The 15784-nt window shown below is 34.9% G+C and overlaps 1 protein-coding gene across 1 annotated transcript; it reads left to right on the plus strand.

The window, feature by feature from the left end:
- The first annotated feature begins 292 nt into the window (after nt 1-292).
- On the plus strand, nt 293-5503 carry LOC108273476 (clarin-3). Its single transcript, XM_017482724.3, has 3 exons — nt 293-724; nt 2092-2277; nt 3088-5503. Exons 1-3 carry the CDS (start codon nt 481-483, stop codon nt 3357-3359), a joined length of 702 nt encoding a protein of 233 aa, XP_017338213.1. The 5' UTR covers nt 293-480; the 3' UTR covers nt 3360-5503.
- The last annotated feature ends 10281 nt before the right edge of the window (nt 5504-15784 follow it).

The raw sequence follows: 15784 nt of genomic DNA on the forward strand, positions 1-15784 counted from the left end.
GTCAGAAAATATGCAACATATCCAGGTCATGTGTTTAATTCTTGGCATGGAACAAGGGAATGACATTGAACATATGTCAGTCTTCTTTAATCATGTTTATAAGCAAAATATAAATACCATGACAACTATAGCTACTCCCTGACCAAAGGTCTGATTATTTTATGGCACTTTTTATGGGGGTGATGGCTGTATTTCCTGTTGCCACTGATCTGGATACATTTTCCCCCGTCTCTTAGTCCTATTGTTATTCATTCTGAGAGAACCACAAAACAGGTCTGGGATCTGAAAACTTAACAATCTAACATCATGATGACGCACAAAGACTCTTGCCCTCTGCCTCTTCTCCACCCAGTGCCGTAGTTCCCTATTACGAGTGCTAGGAATAGGCTTTTTTTATCTGTGCAGTTGGGAAACGGGTCTGGACTACTACAGTGGGACAAATATTTAAGATTGAGAACTGAGACAATACACTGCAGAACCATGCCATCGATTGAGAAGATTTTGTACTTCCTGTCCAGTGCTGGTTTATCTATAATCGGCGTGGCGGTCCTCAGTTACGGGATGTCAGCAGAGTGGGCCTCCTCCATCATGGCCTGTTCACCTAAAATTAACAATGGAACATTTGAGTCAAATGGAACTGCAACCATTCGCATGGGACTGTTCAAAGGCAGTGAGGTCAAAGTTTCCTGTCCTTTTTTTTCCCCTGGTGGACAAAATTTTATAGGTAAGTTAATGATGTTTGTGAAGATTTCTATGTAATGGAATAAAAAAGGTTCAGATATCTGTGAGAATGTTAGTCTTCTTGTGTGTGTGTGTATATATGTATAGAGAGAGAGAGAGAGAGAGAGAGAGAGAGAGAGAGAGAGAGAGAGAGAGAGAGAGAGATGGTTAACGTATAACATTTAAATTATTTATAGCATTTACATTATTTAAGTTTTAAAAATGACTGTTTTTGGAACCCCAGTAGGTTAAGCATCTATATTTACACTTACTGTTATTTTATATGTCCAATCTTTACCATTTTTTATTCCTCTATGTTAGAAGTTGGGAATCTTTTCCGCTGGAAAAGATTCCCAACTACTACTACTACTACTTATGATTTTTTTTTTCTTTAAAGAACCAGAGAAAAGTTATTTTTATTATTATCATCATTATTATTATCGCTATTATCTTTACTATTACTGCACAGTTATATAAATAAATAAATAAATAAATAAATAAATAAATAAATAAATACCATTTCACGTTTTGCGTGTTCTTGACCTAACAGCCTGCACTTCACCTAAAAGGTCTATAGGCGGCACTTGGACTTCATTTAACCAGCTATGATAGTTTCATCAGTAAATCAAAACAAGATACAGTACGTAAATAAAAGTAAATTGAACATTACTTACCATTAATGCGACGTCCACAAATGTAAATTCGTCTGTCCATTTGGACTGGAGAAACAATACTTTTCTCTTTTATTTCTTTTAGCCTTTGTTAAAAAACTGAAAACAGACTGACTATGTAGTTTTCAACCGATTTATTAATTAGACTGGGAAATTACTGCTCTACTCCACATTGTTTAATGAAATTTGAGCTTGTTGTGCCACATCACAATTGGTTGGTGTCTACATGGCAAATGGGCATCAATTATGAACTATATAATATGTTAAAACATGTAAAGGTTTCATTGAATCGACACCCTAGCTTTTGTGATTCGTAATTGCTTTTAGTTATTTATTCCTGTAGTCGAGTCATATTCAATCACTGAAAGAGCCATATATGGTTCAGGAGCCATAGATTCATGACCCCTACTCTGAGTATGTGATCAGATGTCACAGTGAGTGTACTATGAGTGTAAAATTGTTTTCCTACTTATTTATGATGGAACATCACTCATTTCCATTGTTGTGTTTGAGTCTATAACCTTTAACAGCACAAACTTTTCCCTTGGTGTCAGTGAAGGTGTTCTGTATATATCTTTTTGTTTTTTCAATAAACAGTGATATTTGATATTTAATATACATATAAAATATTTGAATATATATTATAGTTGTTTAACCCACAGTGATATTTATTACTAATATATTATCTTCTCTGTGTCAGTGTTTGAAAGGCTCAGTAACATTGGGGGTGATGGAATAGGCTTACATGCCACGGTGGTTGTTCTGTTGGTCTTTGCTCTGGTGGCCTCTGCAGGTAGTATACTCATCACTCTCTACAACGCCATCAGTAATCCATATGAAACCTATATGGGTCCTATTGGATTGTATGTCTGCAGTGGAATAAGTGGTGAGAAACACACACACACACACACACACACACACACACACACACACACACACACACACACACACACACACAGAGGATTCAGTACAACCTCTAAGAAAAAAAACATTTCAGTGTATCTTTAACACATTTGTATTTCATTTTCAGGAAAACAAATTGATAAGTAGGAAATAAAATAACAGCAGGCCCCAAAGTGTTCTATTCCTTTTATACCACAGCAGTTCACCAGCACAAACAATGTATTTTTCAATAAAGTCTATAGTTGCCAAATGATGTGCAACATCCATGAAACAAGTCAGTAGCTGTTATCACGTCATAAGCAGTTATTTGCTTACCAGAACTCTTTTGAAGATCTGAAGTTAATAAGAGAAAAAATATATATATACCTTGTTACTGATTCAACTGCAAAATGCATTTAATCCTGAACACTTCTCCATGTCAAAACTTTAACTTTACCTCTGACCGTTACAAAGCGCTGACACTGGAGACTCCTTCCAAAAATGCTAAATAACTGTCTCCTCTGTCCTCAAACAAACCTTCACAATAAGTATACATTTACCATACATGCCCTTGTGTTTCTATAAAAGGTTTCTACAGAAATATTAACATATAAGTGCAAGCATGTTAATCTAAACCTGTGACTTGAATTACAGCTGGCACTATTGTCAGAGCTGCTGTTGCTGACTTTACTGCATTTAACAGTATGGTTGTTGTTCTATGTTCAGTGCTAAGCTCTATTAAACTAATATAACTAATATAAAGTCAGTATGAATCCAATGTGTTATCTCATTATCTGATTTTTCTTCTACATAGCATGCTTGGCGTTTTTGGCAATGATCCTGTTCCTGATTAATCTGCTTGGGATCAACATAGCAAAGGAGATGCTGTTGGAGGGAGACAATGAGATAACGCTGAAGGATGGGGATCTGACAATCGAGGCTGGCTTTTTTATGATTCTGCCGTACATTATCGTTAACCTGCTCGCCATACTCCTGGTGTATCTGTATGCACATGCAGCCTACAGACAACGCCAAGAACAGCAGAAACCCACGGAGGATGCACCCAAAGAGATTCTGATGTACTAATGTGCAGAAGAGTCTGTCCATAAGACTACGTGATTGAAGACATTCATGATAGGAGGTTCCACTATAGATATATTAGACACAAAGATCAGCGACATTTCTGCAACTAGGGTACGCTTACAATGTGACCAGAAGAAATACTGCAACAAATGTTTTGGATGAAAAAACAACAACAACAACAACAACAACAAAATTCATTTCATTCTGCTTTTCTGTCTTTCCTAAATATAAAAAAAGTAAATACATGTTATATTGTTCTCTGTCCTAAGCATTTAATGTAAATGATGTCCTTTAAATATTCTCAGAAATATATTTATATTATATATTATATATTACTATATATTAATATATTATATAACTATATATTAAGTACCTCCTCACACATATCAGCTTTTTTAATACACCCATAATTATTTATTGGTATTGGCCAAAGATCTCACTCTGATCATTTTATTCCAGAGACCTTTGTTGCATAATATTAACCCTTTCATGGCATGTTGGGTTCTGATTAGGAGAGTAAATTCAAGTGCCTATCATTCCTGTTGACTTGTCTCACAACATAAGAAAACTTTATCATATGTAAAACTCCTAGAAACAACACATAGAAGATCCTTCCACTTTTTTCCTGGGTATCCAACTTTTTTCTTTTTTTTTTGACACATAAAATCAGAAACTTTAAAACTTTGATTTAATCAGTTTTAGCATGGGTTATTTTTACTGTGTTGTGTTACTAAGTTATTATCTTCTTAAGGTGTGTTATACAAACAGTGAATCTGTTCTTCCTTCCACACAAATGAGTTAGATATCATCTCTTCTTGTGTAAAATTCAGAATGTTAATTATACTAATTAGAACCTTAATAGCAGTGAGAGACAATACTTTTCATGAAGAGCATTTACCCCAGTGTGTTTTGTCACTAGGTGGCAGAAGTGTTTTGTTTGTCTCATCTTTTCTAGTCTACCTGAGTGTTGCACAGTTATTTTCCATGGATTCCTCTGTGCATTTGGGTCTTCAGTATTCTAACACAGTCACTTTTTTAGAACATAAACCACTCAAATGTGTGCTGACAAATACAGTAATTTTAGCTTTTTCCAAATTCCACTCTCAAGAAATTCCCTTTTGTCCCAAATTATGTATCCTTGGCTGACACCTTGAGACATTATTTAAAAACAATTTGAAGACAAATTGTTGGACATATGCTTAGTTCATGCTAGATTCTGGATTAGTATATACTGGAAGAACTGTATGTGGATCTATGAAGACTTTACTGAAAGAGTTAACTTCCTGTTTAATAATGAGAATAATATACAGTACATTGGGGTTCAAAAATGTGAGAGCACTAGTGACATTGCTTCTGTTTGACTTTTTGTTTGTTTTTCAAAAAAACATTTTTGAAAAACAAATAGGGTTTTTTTTTAAATTTGTTTTTGTTACAAATTATATTATCAGCAATATCTTGAGTGAAATGTAGACGCTTAAAAATATTTACATGAATTTCAGAGTTTCTTAGTAATAAGACTCACAGAAAATCTGAGTTAACATGGTAGTTAATATCACAAATTTGCTTACATTTAAATAGGGAACTAGAATTTCTGCAACATTACATTTACATTTATTCATTTAGCAGACGCTTTTATCAAAAGAGACTTACAAATGAGGAAATACAAACAAATCGATATATATCAAGCAATACAAAATGAACACATTCGATATGAATATTGAACAGTCAAGATGTCACACATTTTTATAATAAAAAATTATCAATTTTTTATTTTATATTTAACAAGTCCCAGGTTTTCAGTGTGGTCTCTGACTTTTGGACCCCACTGTATATATGATAAAATGCAAATGAGAAGTCTTGTATAAAACATGGGGTACATTTTTGGAATTTATGAAGGAGACAGAATGTGGGACAGGCCCCTGATTTTCCAGTTATATTTGTACTTTTGCATGTACTTGAGTTATTATTTTTTATTTCTAAATAACAATTAATATTTATAATTCTGTTCTTTAACAACTGTGTGTGATTGTACGTCATTTTATGCAGTGTAGTTTGGAGGTTTTGAATGGGTGCAGGGATGAGATTTGTGTTTTTATTGTGTAAAATGTTAAACTTAATAAATAATAAATACAAAGGTTTTTGGCTATTTTTATGTGTGCTGAAGAAGACCTCCTAGTGTTCAGTTCATGGAAAAGTTTCATATAGAAAAAAAATAACATTTGATAATAATAATAATAAGAAGAAGAAGAAGAAGAAGGAGAAGAAGAAGAACAAGAAGAAGAAGAAGAAGAAGAAGAAGAAGGAGAAGGAGAAGAAGAAGAAGAAACAAAGTGTTTAATTTTTTTTAGCAATTATTGCTGGAATTCCAAACAGGTTAAAGAGGCCATTTCCAATTAAAGTGGCCTGTTAGTGTATATTTCATTTACAGTTTATGTTGTCAAATGTCTTAGTACTTTATCTATATGCTTAGTTCATTTGCCTTTTAAATAAAGCACAAATTTCCCTTTAAGATTGGAAAGCCTTCCAGGTAATAAGCGCATAAATACAAAGATGCATGTCATGTTATTTCCTGTTTAGTTCCCATTCTGTACTTTTTTAAAATTAATAATATTTTATTATTTTTTATTAATTCTGTACTTTTTTTTATTAATACAATGTTAACAGAAGACAGTTCATATCTTAATTTTCACGTTGATTAATGTTTTTACTCATTTAACTGGTTTGACTTTTATGATATGCTTAATCATAACAATGTACTAGAAAACAATACTTTATCTATAGTAACAGAAAGAATGTTATGGTCCTCTTCTTAAATCATTAACAAGTGTGAGTGAAGAACATGACTAAGACTAAGAATACCATCAGTCAAAAACTCTGGTAGTATATTAAGAAAAGCATACAGACCACACAATTTTTAAAGTGCGGATTTAAGTACTTCATATAAGTACTTCATCAAGAGGTAGGCCTTTAAACATCGTTTGAAAACCACCAGTGACTCAACAGTAATGGACAACTAGTGGAAGATCATTCCACCACCTAATGCCAGAACAGAGAAGAGTCTTGATGCAGGCCTTCCTTGTATCCTGAGAGATGGTGGGGCCAGTCTAGCAGTGCTAGAGCATTGGAGGGAGCAGTTTGTGATAAGTGCTTTAAGGTAGGTGGTGCTGGTCCGTTTTTGGTTTTGTAAGTAAGCATCAGTGTTTTAAATCTGATGTAGGCAGCTACAGGAAGCCAGTGGAGGGAGTGTAGCAAAGAGGTGTTGTAGGAGAACTTAGGAAGATTGAAAACAAATCATGGCGCTCAGAGGCAGGAGACCTGCCAAGAGTGAGTTGCAGTAGTCCAGTCACAAAATGACAAGAGACTGAACCAGCACCTGAGTGGCCTGTGGATAGAAATGGACCAATCCTTCTGATGTTGTAAAGGAGAAATCAACATGAGCGTGTCAGATTAGCAAAGTAAGACGAAAACTACAGCTGATTCTCCGTGGTTACCCCAAGGTTGTGTACAGTAAAGGTGAGATCAGATCGCACCAAAGCAAACCAATCTCACATCCACTCAAAAAATAAAATTTTGTGTTCCAATCAATAGATGTCTACATGATTATAACTGACTATCCTTACAAATCTTCTAAATATTAATTAGATTTATCATTTTACTACTCAGATACAGAATTGCTTTTGATCAACTTCAAAGACCCCATCTTCCAGAGAACACCGTGTGTGTGTGTGTGTGTGTGTGTGTGTGTGTGTGTGTGTGTGTGTGTGTGTGTGTGCGTGTGTGTGCGTGTGTGTGCGCATGTTTGCTTTGCACTCGTCCCCATCCAAAAGGATACACTACAGTGGAACATCTTATAGCACAACGCTGTTGAATTCTCGAATTAACTGTTCAGTAGCTGTTGGTTAATTTTATATAACAGCAGCTCTAACAGTAGTATTACTTTTAAGGGATAGAAAAAAGAAATGCTGGAGGCATAATGGGTGCTTACAGCTGCTGTAACGTATGTGCTAATAGGAACTTGTTTCATGGACATTACACAACATTAAACATAAATATAAATGGATAGAAGTATAATATAGAAGTATAACAAGAAAACAGTAATGTTAGCCAAGTCTGGGAAAAAAAAAAAAAAAAAAAAAAAAAAAAACAGGATGTGGTGTTATATGAAAATATAAACTTCAGGATGGTAACAGTAACTCTATTTCATGTCAGACCACCTTGCTTTCTTGAAGTAGGTCTAGAAGTGTGTTGTTCCAGCCATATTGCATACTATTATTTTATTATTTATTTATTTATTTATTTATTTAGACTTTCACTTGTGACAGTTCAAAAATATGCAGTGTCAATTCTCATGGAAAAGCCTGGTTTTCAAATTTGCAGTGTGGATCTCTCTCTCTCTCTCTCTCTCTCTCTCTCTCTCTCTCTCTCTCTCTCTCTCTCTCTCTCTCTGATGAAGGTGGATTAGGCCAGAGCCCTGGGTTCAGGACACTGGAATTGTGTGATAGGATTAAGGAAACACTATGACTCCCCTAGCATGCATCACAGGACCCTCTGAAACACATACCTGTTGCTGCAGGGTATGGATGCTCTCACACACAAAGATAAGATAACTCACAGGGCAGTGTGTACACATGATGCCTGACCCTCAGCCCTGCTTGTTCTCTCAGGTCTCAGTTTCAAGCTTTATTTACAAGAGGAGCCGAATACTAAGTCAGGAATGATGAAATTCTTACTCTCATTTGCTTCCTGTGCATGTATGTGAGCCTGGGGCAAAATCAATTCAGGCCTTCACTGACCTACACCTTTTCAGTTTATCTGGTACAAACACTTTTTCATTCGAATTAGTTAAAATTTATGGTAATTTTGTTAGCCAAAATAATGTCAATATTTTTTTCATCATTAGCAGTATAAATTTGACATGTTTCTTATTTTAAGTGTAAAAATATAGAGTAAAGTAAAGCACAGACAACTGATATTGTACACTATAGGACACGATGTAAAATAATATCTAAAGTTGAGTTCAATAGTTTGCATCCGCAAATGATTTCTTTGTCAAAAAAGAAAAAGAAAAAAACGAATGTACAAATTGAAAATGCAGCTGAAAGAATTTACGAGGTCCAAAATCATACTGAGATGTTGTACATTTTACATTTATCTACCAGGGGGAAAGGAGTCAAAAATCTGTCTAGAAGAATTGGCAAAGGTTGGTCAAACAGGCTGACAAAGTCAGAATAAGACAAAATGGAAGGTGACAAAATTACAACTGAGGATTCAGAAGTTGGTAAATGTTAAAGAGCTTGAAGAAAGTTATAAACGTAAAGGCTGGGCAAAAACTTATTAGAGAACATTTAAATCAAATTCAGAAAGGGAGATGTAAGCATTTAAATATCCATGGTAGTTTTTTTTTACTATTATTATCTTAACACACATTATTTTTTTCAACTTGTGATTATACAGAAACATCTTTCAAACCTAACATAGTAAAAGTACTGTCTTTTAATTTTTCATCTTGTCCTAAGGGTATGCAAACATTTGCCCCAACTGTATTTATTAGGACCATTTGAGATTCTCACTTACAAACCAGTTATAATAAAATTTTGCATTTTAAAAACATTTTTGTATTATATAAATAATAGGTTTTCATAGAAATAGTTTTATTAAGATTGCGATTTAATTCAAGTTGCCATTATTTATACTTTTGTTGATCTTTAAATTAAACAATGTAAGTGATAAGTCAGTCAATTTTAACTATAAAGTTATACATTTTCATTAGAAATAAAATTAAAATTGCAGTCCCCTTGGCTTTCCAACAAATGAGATTCACAGCTACAGTGTGAAATTCTGCAAAGGACAGGAATCTTTGTGTGATCACTGCTCTCTGTGCACCCAGCCCCAGGCTTTGACAAATATCTACCATCTAGAGACCTGTCAAATCCTCTGAACCCAACGCAATACGAGCAGTAATTTAGATCCAATGATTTACTCTATACAAGTATAAAAAGCGATAATAATTTGTGAAGTTACATAAACTCAAAGTCACCTGTATGTCTAAATTTTCTTAATATGTCCTAATGCATTTGCATATTTATGTTATTTCATTTATGTATATTTCCGTATTTTTTTTCAATGTAGTTTGTTGAATATTTGCTAATGAACAAATTTCCCTTTGATGGACAGTGACTCTGATTTAAGGATTCAGTGTATATAGTGTTATAATACATATGTCAAGAAGTACAAGGGTTCAGGGAACTTTTGAACTTGACTTGCATGTACTGTACACACAAATCATAAATACATATGCAATATGCGCTAAACTATTCCCAAAGGCACACCTGTAAAACCTAAAGGGTTAGGTTCTATAAATTCTCTAATATTTCTCTGCCTTCTTTATTTTGTAAGGAAGTGCAAACTTTGCACTTGACTGTATTAACAGCATCTGTACTACATGCAAACTTGTAGCATATTAGAGTTGTGTTCATAGTCTGAGCTCCTAGCAGTTCTCACACTCAGAAGGTGTACCTGGGTGCCGGACAGACAGGGAGGAGCCAAAACTTATCTCCATAATTTATCTTAATTTGTCAGTGAAGGCAGAGAGTGGAGAAGAGTGGAGGGAAAGAGGGATGGGGGAGAGCAGAGAGGGTGTAATTGCACCCCTGCTGCTCCATTAAGGTGTCATTCCTCAGTTAACATCAGATAAGATCTTCCTCTAAAACACCTGCAGCTATTCCTCCACTTTAGCAAGCCCTCCCTCTCATACACACTCACCTCAAGGGATTGACAGATTCCAAAGTGAGCGGCTCTGAATCCACTGCTGGACAGGAGTGATGGAGCACATAACCCAAGACTAAAAGCTAAGATGCTGTCGCGCTCTGCTAACTCTTGTGTCTAGGGCATCTCTAGGATCCTTTACCCATCTCATTATCATATTCCTCACTATGACACTCTAAGCTGAGACCTGGCACAGTGTGTGCTTCTTCCTCTTTACCTTTATCACATGGTCACCCTGTCCCAAACAAAAACTGTCTCCTTTGGTCAGCCCGGAGAGACAGAAATGATACCCATTAATGATGGATTGATGGATTGAGCAGATCAGGTCTGAGCACTTTCTCTGCGCAAAGCCCCACGTCAAAGTCACTGATGGATGAAACATGGCTAAAAGACAAGGCAGGACAGGCCAAACAAGAACAAAGATCTTTAACCCCTCTGACATATGAGGCTACCGTCTGTCTCTCACGTAGACTTGGATGAAAAAAGCACATGTTTTTCTAATGGAGGCAGTAGGGCTGTAACTGAATATGAGTACATTATTCAGAATGAAGAGATCATGTGGTCTAAACAGATGCAAATTCACAAATAGGAGGCATACTAGTATTTCTTTTTTTAAAGGTTGCCAGAAAGGTTCATAGGACATCTGGTTAAGAGTAGAGCGTGAGTACATGAGCATTAGGACTGGGATCCTGCAAGATACAACAAAAAGTCTCACAACCATCAGCTTCTAATTTTCATGCAGGTTAAGAGTCGAACCTAGTATGACCACGTTCATGAACATGAATGTGCAGAGCTATGCATTTCTACATCCTTAATAACTGCCTGGTTAGTTTGCAGTGCTTTAAATTAGATTTTGTTCAAAGTTAAGACCAGGGTCATGTTTAATGTCTTAGGAATTATATCTGGTACATTGTGATTGTGGCTTCTTAAAGATCATCCAAGATCTCTGCAGAGGTGTTTTCATTTCTGGGACAATAGAAGAAAGAAAAAAGTATACTGGTGTCTACTGCTGATTTATGTGTCAAACAGAAAAAAATGGACTCTAATAAGAACAATATTGGTCCTTTCTCTCATAATTTGGTCTTTTCAGTACTACCCAACCTCTAGACACTCCCCCAGACAGGTAAATGTCAGGAAGTTAATTTACAGGCACTTATTACCAAATGAATCCTTTTCCTGAACTCTGTTGCAACACTGATTTGAGTGATGCAGATTCAAAACTTCAGTATTTCAAGTTTAGTTTAGATTATTAGTTGAGTGCTTTAAGAAAGTTCAGAAGATAATGACAAGAATTGTGTTTTCAGTCAATGAATGCCTGAAATTTGAATATATATATATATATATATATATATATATATATATATATATATATATATATATATATATATATATACACACACATACATACAGAGCTTGACAGATATGCGTTCTGTTTAAATGAAAGGAGTGAGAATATTGACATTGTGATAACACTGAATTACATTGTGTTTGTTGTAACAGCTATGCAAGCCAAAAAGTGCTTTTTTTTTTTTTACTTAAATCTATTGCTTGGATTTCACTGTATTTACGTGACATTAACAATCTGATCTAAAACCTTTCCTGATTTATTTTCTTTATGAACAATCTAGTTTTCTAGATAACTGAGAAAGCTTTATAGATTGTCACTTGACAGTGAAGCTTCATTCTCTCTTTCTCCATAAAAAAATCAGATATTGTAGACACATTCTCTGGCCAATTCCCGACAATCATAAAAGGTTACTTGATTTTAGGATGGTCTTAAACTATTACTTATCCAGATCATTCTGTAGTTGTATGAATGGGTGTGTGAATGTGTATGTGATTGTGCCCTGCGATGGATTGGCATCCTGTCCAGGTTGTACCACGCCTTGTGCCCGATGCTCCCTGGGATAGGTTCCAGGTTCCCCGTGACCCTGAAAAGGATAAGTGGTATAGAAGATAGATGGATGGATGGATCATTCTGTAGTGTGAGGTGTGTAAAATCCAATCTTATACATCTGTCTAAACACATCCAATCTATGAATCCTGTTGTAACCATTGTAACTGCACTAGCATCCAGTCTCACTGATTTGAAATTTGTTTTGATCCATAGACAAGAGTAATTCTGCCAGATCCTAGATTCCAAGAGATGGGATCATAGATTGGGACTCAGATTACTGAACATAATTTCAAAGTGTGCTATTTTATTCTGAATAAATATTGTTGTATGGAGGGTTTGGTGACTGAAAAACAATCCAGGATATGTCCAATATTAACTACGTCCAGTGGGCATGTATGACAATGATCATGCAAAGAATAATGACTTGAGATGCACTTGCTAATAGAAAATTGATAACACATTCTATATACTGATGATTTTTTAAAACTGTCTTTTTTTGTAAAGCTTTTATTCCTGGAAGTACTTATTAATTATTATTAGTAATTTGTTAGTAATTTGTTATATTAAATTAGTGAAATCATATAACATGCTTAAGAAGAAATGTGTCAATGTGCTGAAATGTCTTTACCTAGTGTTATTTTTTTTAAATGCAGTATAAAATTGTAGTCTAAACTACGTAATGTTTAGTATGTATAGTTATGTAATGTATGTATAGTATGTATAGTTCTTTCTGCTATCTCTGCGAGGGCACATCTGTACACTTCTCAGTCCCTCTCTCTTATTCAGTGGTAACTGAAGCAGCTAGGTGAGAAGATGAAAGCAGAGGAAGCAACTGAAGCGAGACAGACCTGGAGAGATCAGAGACTGAAGTCTGAAACCGAGCCCAGGACTCAGAGTGCATCCAAGCTGCTCAAACCTGCAAATGGTCATAAAAGAGATGAGAATCCCAGACAGCAGACAGCTGCGATCATTTGTTGCGTCCCAGTAGGTATCATGCTGATATCACGCAGGCCCTTTATAATTCATTTCAGCAGTTTCATCATCATATGCCTCCTCAATAGTTCACAGAGTGACAGAGCGGTTAAATATTCTCCTACGCAAGACAAATCACTGAAGATCCTGGATTATCTAGTGGAGGTTCAGGCTATAAAACATATCAGCACCGTGTGATGTTTAATTGTGATATAGTCAGTCTTGAAAAACTCTAAGTGCTGATTGCATAAGTATAAAGTGTGAATAAAAGACTGATTTAAAAAAAATAACAGAAAGCGGAAAAAAACAGTCAGGTTTGAACTCCTTCTCAAAATCACTTATTTATGTTGACTGTAAACCATTTAACCATTATGTTTTATTTAACTTAAAGTAACTACAAATGACTTAAAAAAATTTTTTGAGAAACACTCTTGTGCTTTTATGATTTCTTGCCCCTTGAGTCTATTTCGAGCTTTTCATGTCTTACAAAGGCAAAGGTTGAACAAACTAAATACATCTTGACTGTTTTAAGCCCTTAGACATGATATTGAGGCACAGTTGAATCATTTAACTAAAGTTTGGAGTGCACATTTTTCATTTAACTAAAGTTTGGAGTGCCCATTTTTATGCATGCATAATTGATATAATAGCATGTTTAGGAAAACTGTACATCAAATAAAGTTTCTTCCCTAGAAACCAAGGAATGCAAACTTTTAAACTCAAGGTAATGAGTACTTCAAAATAACTTTGACAATCATATTACTATTAAATCTAAATAATTTTCTGAGGCAACAGCATGAATGATGTTAAGTGATGAACAAAAGAGTAGAGTAAAGTCAAACTCCAATCCTAATACACCGTCACTCCTGTCAGTCATCGTCTCATCCTCCACCACAAAAAAGCAGACTTGTGTTATAAAAGCATCAGCTCCTTCCTCTGTTGACTAAGTCTCCACCTCACCGCCTCTTTCTGTCACACACATGCCACAGGCTCACAATTATGTTCCGACAGCACTACAAATTAGCACCCCATTCCAGGCCTCTTTACAGCCTTCCATAGGAACGTTGTGTGGGAATCTGATACCGGTCCTCCTCAAAGGCTCTTTCTAGAGCATGAGGGAGGTCAGCACTTTTAGCAAAATGGTGCAGATGTCATTTCTCTCTGAATTTAATTCACATTAGAGTTTTGTGTCGTTATAGGCTATCGGTTAATCTGTGGAAAAAGCAGTAAAGTTTCACATAACACGGTGTATTTTTTAAGTAAAGAACAGAAGAAATGTAAAAAATTTGTTTTAGGTTGACTCCTATTCCATAAATACATTATATTTTTTCTATATTATAGAGTATGTCTATATTAAATATTAAATATTATGTTATATGGATCTCACAGGAGGAAAGGATCAAGTCAAATGTTATGGATGACAAAATGATGACAAAAAACGTTTGTACATTTTGAGCCAATTCATCACCAGCTGATGGCTTTAGAGGGAGAGGCTGAAGAGAGTGATGAAGATGGAAAGACAGCATGAGAAAAATAAGGAAGGATCACTTTGCATCCTGCATTGTCTTTGCACTTAAGCTCCAGTCAACAGGTAGGTGTGACGGCCAAGCCCGGAGGCGACACTCAGTTCGCAACTTTTGTCATCTCTCTATAGTTCCACCGCTCTGTCTCTCTCCCTCACGCTCAGATATTCGCCTGGAGCATAGACACTTCCTGCATGTTCTGGCCTTTAACACTAAGTAGAAAAAAAGAAGAAGGATGAGCTTAGGGGGTTGTGTTAGGATACATATGAGACTTGGGTGGAAGAAGATTAATCAGCCCTTCAACAGGCCAACTGTTAATTCGGCAAACTGTGTATAGTATTTCAGATTTTTTTTTCTGATGTTAAAAGCTCAGTTGTTTTCAAACATAAAACAAATTTAATTTAAGAGTGCAAGTCAGTTAAATACAGAGACAGTGATTATAATTAATAATGAACAAACAAAAGATACCAGTAACACCTTATTTTGCAGCATTGTAAATATGTCATATTTAATAGCTAAATATGTGGTCATTACTGGAACATGCTTTGTATGGATGGTTTTAATTTAAGTAATATCTAATATCTGGCCGCAGAACTCTGTGCTAAACAATCAGGGCTGATAATGTAGTAGTTGCAAACTGTGCACCTGGCTTTACTCTTAAGTTAAATAGTACATACTGCCAATAGTAACTATTGTAAATATATATATATATATATATATATATATATATATATATATATATATATATATATATATATATATATATATATATGCTTAGAGGTACAATAACAATGATAAGACCTACCATATTGATGTAGACATGATAGTTTGACTAAAACGATTAGGTATTTACAGTTAAGAAATGTGTAATAATGCTTGGAAAACTATATAATTATTCACACTCATCAGAAAGTAGTCATATATCAACAGGCCTAATGTAATGTGCAAATATGAATACTGCCTTATAAATGATATTTTTTATCTGCATTAATGTCTATGACATTTCCAACCTGTAAGGTGTGCAAATATTTGTAACAACTACATATTTATCCAGTAAAAATAAGTATTGTGATGTAGAGCCAATGTAGTAGTTTTAACTTAAAATTTTACTTATTAACTTATTACACAGATGTATAATATACAACCTCCAAGGTACATATACCACACATCATGTCTAATTATTCTGCATTTAACGCAAATTTAAGAAATAGATTGTTGCAATACAGTAAAATTAAGTAGAACCAAGATTTTTTCAAATCCCAGAATAAATA

This window comes from Ictalurus punctatus, chromosome 13 (assembly GCF_001660625.3).
Source record: "Ictalurus punctatus breed USDA103 chromosome 13, Coco_2.0, whole genome shotgun sequence".
In the NCBI taxonomy this organism is placed as follows: Eukaryota; Metazoa; Chordata; class Actinopteri; order Siluriformes; family Ictaluridae; genus Ictalurus; species Ictalurus punctatus.

What these genes read in the sequence shown, in the direction of transcription:
- LOC108273476 (XM_017482724.3), top strand. Translation starts at nt 481, where the DNA reads ATGCCATCGATTGAGAAGATTTTGTACTTCCTGTCCAGTGCTGGTTTA. An exon ending in TGGTGGACAAAATTTTATAG is followed by an intron (nt 725 to 2,091) that starts GTAAGTTAATGA and finishes TCTCTGTGTCAG; the next exon opens with TGTTTGAAAGGCTCAGTAAC. An exon ending in TGTCTGCAGTGGAATAAGTG is followed by an intron (nt 2,278 to 3,087) that starts GTGAGAAACACA and finishes TCTTCTACATAG; the next exon opens with CATGCTTGGCGTTTTTGGCA.